At 44.7% G+C, this 16911-nt stretch overlaps 1 protein-coding gene across 1 annotated transcript in view; it reads left to right on the top strand.

The window, feature by feature from the left end:
- The window catches only part of LOC136585727 (solute carrier family 26 member 10-like), a 46625-nt gene extending 36705 nt beyond the window's left edge, over positions 1–9920 (top strand). The window contains exons 17-18 of the mRNA XM_066584412.1: positions 1418–1524; positions 6622–9920. Of these exons, the coding sequence (XP_066440509.1) occupies positions 1418–1524; positions 6622–6660 (146 nt within the window). The 3' untranslated portion in view covers positions 6661–9920. The remainder of the gene's footprint in view (positions 1–1417; positions 1525–6621) is intronic.
- The last annotated feature ends 6991 nt before the right edge of the window (positions 9921–16911 follow it).

Below are 16911 nucleotides of genomic sequence, written 5' to 3'. Positions count from 1 at the left end.
CACACGAACGTATATCGGCCACGTTTTCAAGGCCAGCTGATATACGCGACCATCTGATGCATTAGATTCCAATGATCAGTTCAGATGGCCGATTTTCCAGTGTGTAAAAACGGCCAGCCTGAAAAGATAGCGCATATGGTGCGCATTCCGGTAGTTAGTTTTTACTCCGGCCAGAAAAGATAGTTCTGGAACTATCTTCTGGCCGGAATACGGCAGATGGTTCCATAGACTCCTATGGGAGCTGACGAAAAATGGAGGTGGGAGGGAGTTTAGCAGAGATTCTGCTAAACTCCCTCCTCCTCTCTGCCCCTAGTCAGCTGCCAGCAAGGGGAAGGGGTGGGACGATTTGGGAGATTAGCTACTAGCTCCTGACCCCTCCCCTTGCCGACTGCCAGCAAAGGGAATGGAGAGTGGGAGGTAGTTTAGTAGAGCTAAACTCTCTCCCCCCGCCCGACAGTATTTCGGGTGCACTGTATACTTGCCGCACCTGGGCTGTCTGAACGGGTGCATAAATGATGTGCATTAATGGGCGCATAAACGATGCAGTGGACGGCCACACTGCGACCGTTACACGTGTGAAGAAGCCCTTAAACTGCAGAATGCCTTCTGTGGAACGTCTTGCAGAATTTCTTGCTTTTTTATAATGCAGAATTTAATTGCGGAATTACATCCCCTGTATATTAGAAATTTGCAACACACAATGACCTTAATTCCACTGTGGAATTTAATATTACGGTTTTGAAGTAAAGACACATGGAACTAATGCAGTATATTATCTGAGCGATCACGAGTATATAATTTAGGTATTGTTATCATACCGACACGCAGAAAGGTATACTATTTACACTACAAGGTATACTATACATTATATGTATCTCAAAATGGTACAAATAAAAACTACAGCTTGCCATGTAAAGAAAAAGTTCTGGTATGACTATGTCGAAAGAAAATGTAACAAAAGTTATGGCTTTTAAAAAGTGGAGATGAAAATATCAAATAATCGACACACACTTAGGGCTTATTCTGACGTGCGTGTATCAGCCAGCCGATATACGCTGTCCCTCTCTGCAGGTGGAAGAGGCGGGCCAGGACCAGTGCACTGAGCTCCTGCCCCTAGCCACTGTTTGCAATGGGAGGGGCGGGACGGGACAGAGCTAAGTTCCGCCCTGTACCATTGCAAAGAGTGGCAAGGGGCGTAGAGAGGGTGCGAAAGCTCAGTGCACTGCTCCCGGCCCAGCCCGCCTCCACTCCTTGCAGAGAGAGAGAGACAGCGTAAATCGGCCAGGTGTCAAAACCTGGCCGATTTTGCACGTCGGAATAAGCCCTTAGGTCCAAATTAGGGCGTGTTCTTAAGGGGTTAAAATGGAATTTTTATGTTAGTATTTAATCAATCTAACTTTTCGATTGTCTTTTTTAGGTAAAGTGCTTAGAACATTGGTTTCTATTGGTATCATGGATCATCTCAGTGAGCAGCAAGTCTTCGTAACTGTGCACGATGCTGCCTGTTATGCCGAGCAGAGTATTGTAAGGAATTTTCATTTCACTTTTTTTTGGTTTGCAATGAATTTTTAAATATATATACCAAGTATGGCGGCATGTTTTTACATTATGTAATGTGTGGCAAATCCTACAACATTGCCCACATAAAGGCTCCAACTACTACTGTGCAGACTAATGCGGACAAGTAAAGGTTAGCTTAGTTAATACAGATGTCTTTCCTAAAGGCCCATTCACACAGAGTGATGATCACTTAAAAATCGCTAAAAAGTTGCGTATAACAGCCGGGCATTCGAAGCAAGGAACAGGTGGATGCAGAAGACAAGTGGGTAACAGCTGGATGCGGAAGACAGGTGTCGACACCTCGCTTGTCTTTTGCATCCTTCGCTTGCAACGCTCAGCTGTATAACAGTCGAGCGCTCGGAGCGGGGAACAGCTGTATGCAGAAGACAAGCGGGGACACTCTGCTTCTCTTCTGCATCCTCCGCTCAGAGCGCCCAGTTGTATAACAGCCCGACGCTTGGAGCGGGGAACACCTGTATGCAGAAGACAAGCGGGGACACTCTGCTTGTCTTCTGCATCCTCCGCTTAGAGCGCTCAGCTGTATAACAGCCCGGCGCTTGGAGCGGGGAACAGCTGGATGCAAAAGACAAGCGGGGACACCCCACTTGTCTTCTGCATCCTCCGCTCGCAGCGCAAGGTGATCGCTCAACGCTTGAGCGATCATCTTGCACTGTAAACAACACAACGATTATCGCTCAGGAGTAGGTCTGTTTTTGAGAGGTTCAGTTTTAGGTAGAGAGAGAGGACATAGTGTTAGAGACAACGGACAGACAGTCAGTGATGTTTTGGAGGAAAGGTGCAGAGATGTCACGGGAAGAGGTGTATAGCTGGGCATCGTCAGCATACAGGTGGTATTGGAGGCCAAATCTCCTGATGGTTTGTTCAATAGGGGCTGTGTAGATAGAGAAAAGGAGGGGGCCGAGGACCGAGCCCTGGGGGACCCCAACAGCAAGGGAAAGAGGGGGGGAGGTAGAGCCAGCAAAGGAGACACTGAATGAGCGGTCAGATAGGTAGGAGGAGAACCAGGAGAGAACAGTGTCCTTTAGGCCGATGGAGCGTAGCATACTGAGGAGGAGTTTGTGGTCGACAGTGTCAAATGCTGCGGAGAGATCGAGGAGGATCAATTGAGAGTAGTCACCGCTCGATTTCAGGAGGTCGTTTGACACCTTTGTAAGGGTGGTTTCTGTTGAGTGTGGTGGGCGAAAGCTGGACTGTAGCGGGTGTAAACCAGGTAGTTTGGAGATGAAGGGAAGATTAGAGATGGGTTGGTAGTTGGCAGCATCAGTCGAGTCCAGAGTTGGTTTCTTTAGCAGTGGAGATATGATGGCATGTTTGAAAGAAGAGGGAAAGATGCCAGAGGTCAGAGAGAGGTTAAAAAAAAGCGGTGAGATGGGAGATGACCACTGGGGAGAGGGACTGGAGGAGGTGTGAGGGGAGAGGGCCTCTAGCACAGGTGGTGGGATGAGCAAAGGAAAGCAATCTGGAGACTTCTTCCTCTGTCGTTGGTCTGAGTACAGGGGCTGTTACTGACAAGACTAGGGTCAGGGCTAGTCTGAGATTGGGAAGTTATTTCCTGCCGGATGTCATCAATTTTCTTTGAGTCTATTCTGTGAGGGGCAGTTATCACTGCACTGAAACTCAGGGTCGCAGTAAAAGTGAATATTGACTAAACACCACATATACAGTATTAGGGCTGTAGGATCTAGAGATAAATGTTACAAAAACAATTGATATTTTAGTATCCTTGTGCGGGGCCTAAGAGGGAGGTGCATAACACGGAGGATAAAGGGGTTGTCTATAATTTTTCAAAATTTAGCAGGGCAGATCTGTATGACAGTAAGAAAAAACATTACTCACCTTGTAAATGTCCTGCTGTTCCACAGCACCGGTCCCAGCAACTCCTGCAGCGAGGATGACACATTAATTCTTATGTGACCACTGCAGCCAATCACTAGCTTCAGAAGTCACATGTCATTCATTATTCACACTGAGGAGCTTCTGGGACCAGAGCAGTTGGCGTTGGAGTGACAGGACATTTGAAAGGTAGAAATATATTCTTTGATTCTACCCCGCTTCCCTGAAAATAAGACCTACCCTAAAAATAAGCCCTAGCATGATTTTTAAATATTGTCCAGGCAGCTATACATGTAAGGCTGGATTCACAGGAACGTATATTGGCTCGGTTCTCACGTCCAGCTGATATACAGGAGGCGGGATGGGGCGGGGCTAAGTTCCCCAAATTAGCCCCGCCCCCATCCCGCCTCTCCCCATTGCAAATAGTGCAGAGGGGCGGAGAGGGGGTGAAGAGGAGGCAGAGAGGGGGGGCGGGAGCTCAGTTCCTGCTCCTGGCTCTTCCATCCTCCCCCCCCCCCCTGCAGATGAGGACGACATATATCGGCTCGGCGTGAAAACCGAGCCGATATACGTTCATATGAATACAGCCTAAAAAAGAAATATTTTGGAGCAAAAATTAATATAAGACCCTGACTTATTTTTGGGGAAACATGGTATTACACAATTATCTGCTGCCTACCAAACTTTTTAAAATCTTGAACACCCCCTTTAACCTGAGTAATTATGGATTTACACATTTCTGCTAAAGTATCTTAATACCTGATTGAATAGTTAGGGTGGTTTTAGATGGGACGACTGCTGGGCACTTAAAGGGAATGTTCCATCAGAAAATGACCTATTTTACAAATCACATTTTTTTGTTAAACATATTAAGAATTTTTGTAATTTTTTTTCTTTTAATTTTCAGTAACAATTTACATTTTTTTAAAAATCCTAAAACCCTGCATTTTTCACGCTGACCACAGAGCCTGATAGTTAGATGACTGCCGCAAAGTTTTCTCTAAAGATTAGGAAAGTATTAGCCTATCATTAGGCTCTGTGGTCAAAATGCAAGATTTTAGGATTTTTAAGAAAAGGTTGCAATCCTGCCTGCAATGTTAGTGAGATGACTGCTGCAAAATGTTCTCTAAGGGCACCTACCCACTGGCGTTTGCGATTTTCGTGCATGAAAAACGCAGCGTTTTCCGTGCGTTTTTGGCGCGTTTTCCGTTAATTTCCATTGACATTCATGGGTGCATTAAGAGAAAAATAAGGACACATATGCAACTGACAGTTCCTATGTTAAAAATTGCAACGGACCGGAAAAAAAAACGCAAATGGACAAGAACACATTCTATCCTAATTGCTCTTCAGAAAAAACGCAAACCGCAAAGGAAAAAAAATCGCAAGTGGGTAGGCGCCCTAAAGGTTAGGAAGTCTCAGACTAAGATCACAGGCAGGATTACAACCTGTATTTTTCTAAAAATCTTGCATTTTGACCACGGAGCCTAATGATAGGCTAATACTTTCCGAATCTTTAGAGAAAGCTTTGCAGCAGTCATCTCACTAGCATCACAGGCAGGATCAAGGCCTATTTACACGCAGCAATTATCGCTTAAAAAACGATTGCATATGAGCGATAACCGTTGCATGTAAAGACTGCCACTGTTTACTCTACAGCTAAACAATGATTTTGATGTGAGCCTAAAATCCATCATTAAGCCAGAGTGAGATAACAGGGACCGCACGCTGTGTTCTGCATGGGAGTCAGAGATTACATTGTATTCTGATGACGGCTGTGGGAGAACAATGCAGCTGTTTGAAGCCCAGCCCACATGCTGTGCTCTGCAAATAGCTCCTGGAGGGCCTTTTACACACAAAAGAAAATATAAAGTGTTAATAGACATTAGTGTACATTAACACTTTATGCAAAATGATCGCTAAAACTGTCAATCTTTCAATCGTTTGAAAGATTGTCTATGCGTGTAAATGGGCCTTTACACTGGAAGGTAACACCTATATGTAATAACACAGCATCTGCCATTCACAATAGGTATAAGCTGTGACTATCTACTCCCCCTCCCTGCAAAATGACCCCTGCACAGTTCATAGAGCATGTCTAGAACAGTCTCCATAGAAGTCACTGTTCATTTTGTGAATGGCTCATGAAGCTACTGTAAATCATATCTTCAAAAAGCTCTTAATGCTGATAAATGCAGATCAGGAAAGATGGCCGCCTCCATAGTCACGTACAGCCAACAGAATTAAAAATTCTCCAATCAATCAGAACATGAAAACGGATTAGAAAAGTGAAAAATGTTTCTCTAGCTGGTCTTAATTAATACATAAAAGTTTTGGTGATATAGTCCCTGGCAGCAGTCGCAACTACTACTAAAGCTCCTGTGCTTTTAGTGAAACAAAGGCCTCTTTCCCACGGACGGATTTCCGCCACGTAATACGCGGCAAAAATCAGTCGCGTTGCCCGCAGCTATTCGGTTCTATTGAACCTAATAGCTCAGCGCTCACGGTGCGGAATTCCATCGCGGAATTCCGCACAGTGAAATATCCCGTCCTCACCCGCGGCATGCTCTATTTGCCGCAGGTGTACGTGCGGCCGGCTTCCATTGCAGTCAATGGAAGCCGTCCGTTCATGCTATCTTCCATTGTAGCACAGCGGAAGATAGCGTGAAATCGCCTCTCTGCCTACCGCGTCATGTGACGCTGTGGGCGTGTCTTGTGACGTGGCCGGCGTGTCACATGACGCTGCAGCACGTCACGCCGAAGCACCATGCGGGACCCAGGACGCCGGATCCGCTGGTAAGTATGGGGTCTCTGGGGGGCGCCGTGACGGGCTTCGCCGCGGAATATTCCGCAGCGGAGCCCGTCACGGCCGTGTGCAGCCGGCCTAAGTGTTGCAGGCTGGAGATCTCTTCTGGACGCCCACCTCCAGTTGTTCATACTAAGCGAGAAGTTGCTCATTAGTCATTCTGTTTCAGTAAGCTGAAACAGAATAACTAGTGACTACTGAGCGACTTTTCACTGCACCCTATAGGGGTTACACGTTTACACGAGCCGTTCCTTTCCCGTAATATCTCATTTCAGGGATTTTTTCGGTCAACTATCGGCTCATGTAAAACTACCCTTAGCTATCAACAATGATTCTGTTCTGAAGACTACAAGAATAACCCACCTCTGGTCTAATTTATGACTTTATTTGATTCCCAACAGGACAGTCTGACTCCTAAGAGCCCAATGGTGTGGGTGTAAGAACCTTCTGGATAGAAGCAACACAACTTCTGACTAGATGAAAAGTCCTACTTGCAGATAAGGAGGAACACTTTCATGAAGCAGTTCGGATCCCATGCTTTAGAACACAACCGTGGGCTCAGGGATGATGGGACTGAGTGTGACGGAGCACTTGATGATGATGATGATGATTATCCGTTCAGTCGCATCCGACCTTCGGTCACTTTATGGATCGACATCTCCACGCATTTCTGTCTTTTACTCTTCTTTCAGTTCAGCGATTGACATGTTCGTGGTGGCCTTGATTGTATCACTTGTGATGGAGCACTTACTCTGATTTTACTGGAAGAACTGGTGCACAGACCAACAGACTAACTCTGTTAGGTTATGAAATGAACACTTTATTAGATACATTATTATCACTGTCAAACACCATTAGTTTGTAAGAATTGACACCTGGTAGGAGAAACTTTCCATTTTTGAGCGCAGCTGCCTATCTTCTTATGGACTTCACTTCAAGGCTGCAGGATTTAATCATTATACTTGTAGTGCATGTTGGATGCAAACAATCCTTAAAGGGGTATTCCCATCTGATAAAGTGATGACCTACTGTATTGCTATGACATGCAATCATCACTTCATAATCAGTTTGTAGTCTGACCTCAGGGACTCCCATGAATCCTGAGAATGCAGGGGTTGCAGTACTGATAAACTGCTGTGTAACTTTTGAAGTTTAACCATTTTCAATCCAATTTCTATCCTGGTTTTCCTAGGGGGCTTACTCTTCTTCTGCCGTTATAAAATGGTGCTATCTGCTGGCTAAAGCCAGTATTGCATGAGGTGATACGATGGATAGGCTCCGACAGCAGAGAGGCTGGCAATATACAGTAAGAGAACCCCGACTGATGTCTTCCAACATCAGAGCTGTACAGCCTTAAATCATAATGTCTTCATAGGTCAGACAGTGGATTGGAAAGGGTTAACCCTGTACATCGGTGCTTCAGGCCAGAGGCGTAAGTTGAAGCTTCTAGGCCCCAGTGCAAAATCTGTAACAGGGCCCACTATTATAATGCTTTATTCATAGTACTGGGCTCTCTATACAGAGAAGAAAGGCCTTATGGGCCCCTTAAGGCTCATGGGCCCGGGTGCAGCCGCATCCCCTATAGTCACACCCCTGCTTCAGGCCACTTGGCTATGCAATGAAATTTAGCTGGACCCATTTACTTAAATAGAGCCATGCTGCAGCTAGGGAGCTGTAATAACAGTAAGGGCGCCTTCACTGCAGTGCATAATCATTCCGAAACCGAAAACCCACTGCAATTACACTGTAAATCCCCTTAAATAATGTGATTTATGGAAGACTGCCTTAACCCCTTGAGTGGCACGCCCGGAAATTTTCCGGGTCGAGCTCCACTGCTCATAGCGACATAGCCCGGAAGATTTCCGGGCTATGTATCACTATGGGAGCTGCAGAGCACAATGCCACAAGCTGTGACAGTGTGCTCTGCCTGCACAGTCCCACAGAGAACAAAGCAAGGGCTATGAAAAACCAGCAGAAGATATTGCCGATATGCCGGCAATCTCCTGCTTTGTTTACAGGTTGCCATAGAGACCATCGGCTTGTCAGAAGCAAGCCGATGGTCTCTGTGGCAGGGAGAGCTTGGTGCTTGGCTGTGAGAGGACAGCTAGGTACCTGCTCTTACAGCAGAGATCAGAGAAAACCTCCGATCTCTGCTGTGTTAACCTTTTACATGCTGCAGTCTATGTGACTGCAGCATGTAAAGGGCTGTCACTGCAGCATGTAAAGGGCTGTCACCATCAGACCCCCAGAATGTGATCAGGGGTCCTGAATGGGTCCCTGTGGAAGTCCCCTAAAGGGACAAAAAAATAAATAAATAAAGTAAAAAAATTATAACAAAAATAATAAAAACACTTGTCTCCCTTAACTTTGTAAAAAATCAAAAATACAATCACACATGTGGTATCCTTGCATCGTAATGACCCAGAGAAGGAAGTTAATACATTATTTAACCCCTTAATGACATGGCCCCTTTTTTTCTTTTTTCCCCATTTTTTTTTCCTCCCCCGTTTAAAAAAATCACAACTTGTCCCGCAAAAAACAAGCCCTTATATGGCAATGTCAATGGAAAAATGAAAAAGTTATGGCTCTTGAGACACAACTGCAAAATTAGTTGAAATTCAATGATTAGACCATTTTAAAAAACCTGCCCTGGTGGGCACGACAGGGTGGTAGGAAACCCGCAACTCAAGGGGTTAAGGGGATGCAGTACTAAATCTGTAAAAGTTTTAAGCTCAACAATATGGGAATATTTTCATACATACAAATATTGTATTCGCAAAAGAAACAAAACATTTTGTGTCGCAGCTGAATGCTTTTGTTTGGCAACTATGTTATTAGTAGCTTATTGAATTCAAAGAGCACTGTAAGCTCTAAAGTAAAGGATATGCACACTTTTGCAACCATTTTTATTGTTTCTATGCAACTAAAACAAAATATTAAAAAATATTTCCATTTTATACCTACAGGACTGATACAGACCTACAGTACAGTCCCATTTACACTCAAAGATAATCTTTCAAATGATTGAAAGATTAAAAGTTTTAGCAATTATTTTGGCCCATTAACACTTTATGATCTTCATTTGCATGTAAAAGGGTCTCCATGTGCTGTTTGCAGAGCCCAGCATGTGGGCTGGACTCTGCACACAGCTGCATTGTTCTCGTGGGGGCTGGTAGCAGAATACAACATAATCTCCCGACTCCCATGGAGAACAAAGCATGCGGATTATTGAGAGATACTTTATCTCTCTGCGGCTGAACGATGGATTTTACGCTCACCTTAAAATCATCGTTCAGACGAAAAGTGCACAATAACTGCTACGATTATCGCAGTTGTTTGAATGAATTTTGAAGGAAAATCGTTGCATGTAAGCGGGCCTTATGTGTCTCTAATGCGTCAAATAACAAATCTTCTTTAGGCCTCCTTCACATTGCCATATGCATTTTTTTAACATAAGAAACACATCTGGAACTTACTAAATTAATTAGACATTTCACTAGTTCGTTCCACAAAATACGCATACGCTCATGTGAATCAGGCCCAAGTGTTAGCTGTGCTGCTGAAGGATCAAATTCTTATACAAGGCATTTTAGCTGCACTAGTGTATTTCACAGATTATGCATTTTTATTTGTAGAATCCGATTGTTAGTATTTCTTAATTTATTTAAGATATTCCAATTCACTCAACTTTCATATGATACTAAAAGCAATGGTCTGCATCTGATTTTCTCTGTTATGTCATATATTTGTCTGTTACAGTAGACAACAGCTCTCACACTGCACAAGTCAATATAAGCATTGGTATCCAATGTTTGCCCGCATACCATACAAGCTAGAATAGTGGACTTACACTTAAGTGTAACCATCTGCTGTGGAACCAAAACAGTAGTAGACACCAAAAAGGTAGAAAGATCCACAAACTAATACCATAAGGATACTTAAAATAAAAAAAACTTTATTAATACAAAATCACTAATAGACAATTAATAGAACTGCAGGGGCACAATGATGAGGACTGCCAAAAAGACCGTGAACAAGGAAATACCACATGACCATCATATGTGACAAGTGCGTTGGGGTTGGGCCAGCCTGAGGCTCTGTATGCATTATGTTTAACTATTTGTATGTGTTACTTACTTGTTATTAATTCCCCTTCTATCTATTACTTTGGTATTTTGAGTACCACAACAATATTTATTTTCTTATATTAACCCTTTGCAATCCAATTTTGGATTCAGGGTTTCCTAGGGGGCTTTCTCTTTCTGCCATTATACAATGTTGCCATCTGCTGGCTAGAGCCAGTACTGCGGTATGGGACATGGTGGAGAGGCCCCCAACAACAGAGCGGCCAGTAATCTACAGTAAGAATACCCTGCCGGACGTCTTCCGACATTGGAGCTGTACAGCCTTCAATCAGAATGTCGTTTAGACGTCACAGTGGATTGGAAAGGGTTAAGTTGATATGGCGTAACCTGCATATCGGAGTATGTTAAACTTCTGTCCTTATGATGGTCATGTGGTATTTTTTATTCACCCTTTCTTTGGCGGTCCTCAGGTTTGTGTCCCTGCGGTTTTGTTAATTGTCTATTGTTTAGATTTTGTATTCACGAACATTTGTATTTTGAATATACTTATGGTATTAGTTTGTGGACTGTTTTCCTTCTTGATGTACCATACAGTCTAAGGGCTTATTCATAGGAGCGTAGATCGGACGATGTTTTCACAGCTAGGCTTAGCTCCGCGCCCTCCCATTGCAAACAGCCGGAGGGGAGGAGAGAGCCGGCGAGGGGAGGGAAGACAGCTCAGATGGTAGCGTATATCAGCTGGCCGTGAAGACAGCGGCCTATATACTCTCCTGTGAATAAGCCCTAAACCACAGATATCAAACACAAAGCCTTCCGCCTGTCACCTCATTTTATGTGGCTCACTGGCCTTGCGTTAAACCTTAAAAGGGGCTATCCAGGCAGCACCCGCCGGGATACATTTGGGTCGAAATGGAAGCAATGCTCCGACTCCGGTGTAGTGGCCAGTGCTTGTAATTGCAGGTGCAGCTGTCAATGGAACCCCAGGCTGCAATTACGAGCACAGCTTCCATTGATTTCAGTGAGAGCTGTGCCTGTAATTACGAGCAGCGGCCACTACACAGGGATGAGAGCAGCGGCTTCTGCTCCGACCCTGGTGCATCCCGGTATGTGCTGCCTGAATAACTTCTTTAAAAGAATTTTACTCGCCCCGCCTGCACCGCAGAATCTGTGATTGCTGACCTCTGCACCGAGGTGAGAGAGGTCAGCCGTCCCAGATTCAACAGAACCTGCTGCTGGACCGGAGCTGGAGGCAGGGTGAGTAAAAAGCCTGTAGGTTGCTATTGGCCTCTGGCCGGGCAACATTCGTAGACTACTATGGGGAGGTCACTATTAGTACTGGAGCCAATATAGGGGACACTGTTACTATTCTGACCACTATGGGGGTTACTATGGGGCCACCGTTACTACTGTGGACACTATTTGCACCCGCCCATTCACTACAATGGCCTATTGCAGTGTGTAGTACGCACCAAAGTAGGTCATGCTGCATATTCTTTTATGTGAACGAACCACAAAAAAAAAACGCTCATGTGAATGAGCCCTTACTATACAATTGGCCCTTTGAAGGCAACCATAAAGCTGATGTGGCCCTCGATAAAATTGAATTTGACACCCCTGGTCTAAACAGTCAGCATGTGTGCTGTTAAGCTACGCCAATACCCATTGTACTGTATATTGCATGAGCAAAATCTGTTGCTAGCTTCACTGTAGAATGTACAGCGAAATCTGGATGTTTTACATGCCAATTTCATTGTGGATTTCTCCCAATGCCCTGCAAATTGTGAAATCCGCAGAAAGAATTGACATGGTGTGAACATCACAAATCAATTTCCACTCAGATTTTCCTGCCGAGTTTGGGTGAGATTTATTAATATCTCATCCCCTTTGCATTACTGTAATATGTTGCAGATTTACTGCCTGCAAATTTGTATGCAAAATCTGCAGTATATTCCCTGGTGTGAACAGAACCTTAACCCTTTCCAATCCACTGTCTGACGTCTGAAGACATTATGATTTAAGGCTGTACAGCTCTGATGTTGGAAGACGTTCGTCGGGGTTCTCTTACTGTATATTGCCAGCCTCTCTGCTTTTGGAGCCTTTCCAATGTTTCACCTCATGCAGTACTGGCTTTAGCCAGCATATAGCGCCATTGTATACCGGCAGAAAAAGAGTAAGCCCCCTAGGAAAACCAGGACACAAATTGGATTGGAAAGGGTTAAAATTGAATCTCCAGGCAAAGATTCCACTTCAGGCAGCACATACGTACCACAATCTATCCAAAATAGTTTTACTTACCTTAATCCCAGCTTTGTTCTCAACCAGGCTGCCCCCCAAGTACTGTTCTGTTGTTGTGGCCAGCAAAAGGTACAGCTGCAGCATAATAGGGGATGGTGGGGGATCACTTGAATTATGACATCCTTATAAGGCCTCCTGCACAGGGGCGTATTTGCATTGTGGAGTCCGCGGCAGGCGTCCGGACGCTGCAGCAAATACAGCCCATAGTATTCAATGGCAAAACGCCATTTCATCTCCACAAGCAGAAATCGATTGTGATTTTCCGCTTGCAGAGAATAAATTGCAGCATGCTGCAATTTAGTGCGGGTTACGCATGGCTGGCTTCCATTGAAGTCAATGGAAGCCGTCCGTTCTACGGCAGTTCCGCAGTGAGCACTGCAGAAGTATTGCGGGATATGTGTCACTCGTGTGAATGAAGCCTAAGGCCTCCTGCACATGGGCCGGGTCGGACCCCACATGTGGGATTCCCGCATCGGAGTTCGACCCGATGCCCGTCCGGTGACCCCAGCTTTCATGTCTGGGGGCTACTGTCAATGCGCGACGGAGTGCCGTCCGGCACATCCGCAGCATGTGCAGAAGCCGCCGAACATGTAAGCTGGGGTCATCGGGTCGAATTGCACTGCAGGAATCCCACATGTGGGGTTCGACCCGCCCATGTGCAGGAGGCCTTAGGCTGGATTCACACGGGTGTACATCGGCCGGGTTTTCACACCCGGCCAATATACGCTGCCCCTGTGATGCATTGGTTTACAATGCATCAGTGCACTTGGGCGTATTTCCATGGTTTAAAAGCGTCCGGACGGCCAAGATAGTTCATTTTCTATGGGAGCCTATGACAGTTGCCGGAGAAGGGAGGTGGAAGGAAGTTTAGCAGCATGACTTCTAAACTCCCACCCCTTCCCTGCTCCTCTCTGCCCCTTGCCGGCTGTTTGCAATGGAATGGAGCTAAGCTCTGCCCCTGTCCCACTCCCTCCCATTGCTGGCAAGAGGTGGGAGCTTAGCACACTAGCTTCCGCCTCCTCCCCTTGCAGAGAGCCGACGAGGAGGAGGGAAGGAGGAGAACTGTTTAGCAGAGCTAAACTGTCTCCCCCCACCCAGCGGCATGCAGGCTTGGCGTATATGTGCCGGGCTCGGGCCGTCTAAACTTGTGCACAAATGTTAGCTTTGTGTGGCCGTTTATGTGTTTTTATGGCACCGGCAGGCGCACGTGAAAACGCCAACGACCGTGTGAATAGGCCCTAAAATTTTGCGGAAGTGCACCTCTAAACTGCTGTTTAATAACTGTGTAATAATTTATTCCCCATATAATCATTGTTAATGGCTTAAACATTCAAAAACAGTAACAATTCAAGCGACGTGTCATTAGTAGTGTAAATATTTAATTAAAAAAAATAAAATTACAACCAAAATAAAAATGTACAAATATATTACAATACATACGATAATAAACGTTTCATCGGACAAATAAAAGAGTACTGGCACAATCACATAGTGAAAAAAGAACAATGTGAATTCTCCCTTATGTTCTCACGCTAAACCGGTCACTGTAATTACTGATAATTAGTAAAACTGATGAAAAGAACCCAAATCTGTGCTGTTACATAGCAGCCAGCAGCATTAATATGCTATACTGGCCTAGAGAATGACAGTCGCAGCACTGATGACATTTTCCATCAGTTGTAATAAAGATTTCAAGTTTTCATATGGAAAACTGCAGAGGTCTAAATGTCCCACATTCATCGTTCACCATATGACGGAGCAGAACTATGGAAGCAAAGTCCATGACTCGGGACATTAGACCTCCTTCAACATTGTAATAAAGCGTCTATGCAATGTGGTCAATAAACACTTAAGAATCCCAGTTCTGGAGAAAACGTTGCCCCCCCCCCCCCCCCCCCATAGTGCAGGTGCCCAGATCCTGGACTGAAGTAAAGTACAGTATAGTACAAAGTTGGGGCATGTTCTTTTAAATATGTCCTGATAAAAACCTGGAAAGAGTTCTTTAAGTAGGACAGATCTTCTAAATAATATTTATGAATAGTTATTTTCTGGTTTTTTGTAGACTTTGTAAATTAAATGCGATGGAAACCTTTGGGGGGCATAAGTGCCCATAGGATATGCACTGAAATGCTTATATTTTGGGCTGACAATCATCATGGTTTGATTAAAACTTTGCTCCATTGGTCCTCTGCACCCTCTACATAAATATATATATACACAGTGGATACAAACAGTCTACACACACCTGTTAAAATGGCAATCTTTGCCCACTCTTTTATGTAAAAGTGCTCCAAATCTGTCAGATAGTGATAGGATCTTGTGCGTAGCGCCCTCTTCAGGTCAACCCACAGGTTTTCAATGGGATTCAGGTCTGGGCTCTGGCTGACAGGTCGTCCCAGCGATAATCATTCCTGTGCTTTTAATTCACTGCTAATGATCATTACTAGTGAATGGAGGCGGAGCTAACCAGGGATTGTACCAGCCTCCATTCACAGTAAGCAGGCAGTCGTTCATAAGTGAATGAAGGCCTGTTTACACGGGCAAATTTATCATTCAGTTTTATGCATTCAGAAACTGAATAAGGAACGAGAAGCAAACAAATTTGTTGTTCAGTTGGGGCGTGCATTTACCTGCTAGATCCATGTAAAAGGGCCCTAAGACTGCAGTGTCTGTATACAGTGATATGTAGAAACTGCAGCAAACGGTGCAAAACTTTTAATGAAATCCTATCGCAAAAATGATTATTATCAGCCCAAAATACAAGTGAACTAAATGTTTGCCCCCAAAGTGGACCCTAGCTTTTAAGGCTTTAGGCACTGTTTTCAGCGTACATGCCTAGAATGCTCCCAACGTGCACACAAACTCCTATATGCAAAAGCAGAATCCCTAAGGCCGAATGCCCACGGACAGATATTCGCTGCGGGATTCGCAGTCAGACACCCGTCGCAAATCCCGCAGCAATAGCCATCCATAGACATGCTGTGTTAACAGATTCTCCCCTGCCCATGAGCGGAAATCAACTGTAATGTTCCGCTCGCGGGGAAGAATCGCAGCTTGTTCTATTCATCATTGTCAATGGAAGCCGTCCGTCCTGTGATACTCCACGCTGATCGTGAGAATCACACTATTTAATCTTGTAGCGAAGACCTTTGCTAATAACTTAATATCTACATTAAGATGGGAAATAAGTCTATAAGACTAGGGCTGGCATATGTTTGGCTAATATATATTGTCTGACTATACTTTTCAACACAACTGTATGCAAAATAAGATTAGGGCACCTGCCCACGGATCCGCAGCAAATAGCGCCCATAGCATGGGAACACTTGCGGCAACTAATTGCCGTTTCTGTAAGCGGAGGAAAAATCACAGCATGCTCCATTTTTGTGCGGATTCCGCACTGACAACTTCCATTGAAGTCAATAGAACCTGTCTGACCTCCTAGCGATAATGTGGGAGAAGCAAGACTTTAAAAAAAGAAACATCTGTACCGTGTGGACCATCTGCAGTACAGACTGAAAATGAAAGTACCAGGTACGCGTGGACGCCACTGCTCCAGGGGCTGGATTCCACATGCAGAAGCCGGCCCTGCCATGTGCACTCGGCCGCATGTAGAGAAGTATACATGGTTTTATACTGGGAGTCAATGGCAGATGTATGTGACTGTACAGATCTGTATAGTTTTATATCTCTCTTCGGAGTTCTGACTGCATTTAGAGAGTCAGAATGTAGAAGGGCTGAATTAAGACACTGTTTTTTCATCACGGGTGCTGCCAATTTTTGATTTCTGATGAGGTCTGGACCCGAAAGGATTTGCACCCATTACAAAATAATTCAGTGCTTTAATTTAAACTAATTCAAACTAATATCCTGCTTTCTTCCATGGATACATAATGAGGAAGTTTTACCACTATTGTAAGACACACGCACTTAGGAAATTAAATGAAAATGTCGCATTTATGAAAAGGGTGCAAGTTGCATCAATAGTAGATCAGTGGGGGCCGGCTGCTTGGGATCCCCGCTCATAAGCTGTTCACTAAGTTATTACCGATCTACTATCGATGGGATGTCCTAATAATGGGCCATCAGTCGTTTACAACTGGACACCCCCTTTAATGTAAACTGTCTGAGCTTATGTGACATATTTCTCTCCCTGAACCCATTAAGGACCAAGCACGATAAATTTACGGCACTTGGTCCTTGGCGTTCATCCTGGCTGATAGTAAAAATACTGCGTGGTATTAAAGCTCCTGCAATGTAGCAGGAGCAAGTTGGGTCCTTGGCTGTTAGTCACAGCCGAGGACCCAAAGG

This window comes from Eleutherodactylus coqui, chromosome 1 (genome assembly GCF_035609145.1).
Source record: "Eleutherodactylus coqui strain aEleCoq1 chromosome 1, aEleCoq1.hap1, whole genome shotgun sequence".
NCBI lineage: Eukaryota > Metazoa > Chordata > Amphibia > Anura > Eleutherodactylidae > Eleutherodactylus > Eleutherodactylus coqui.
Note: the sequence above shows the minus strand (reverse complement) of the source record. Positions and strands in the feature narration are given on the sequence as shown.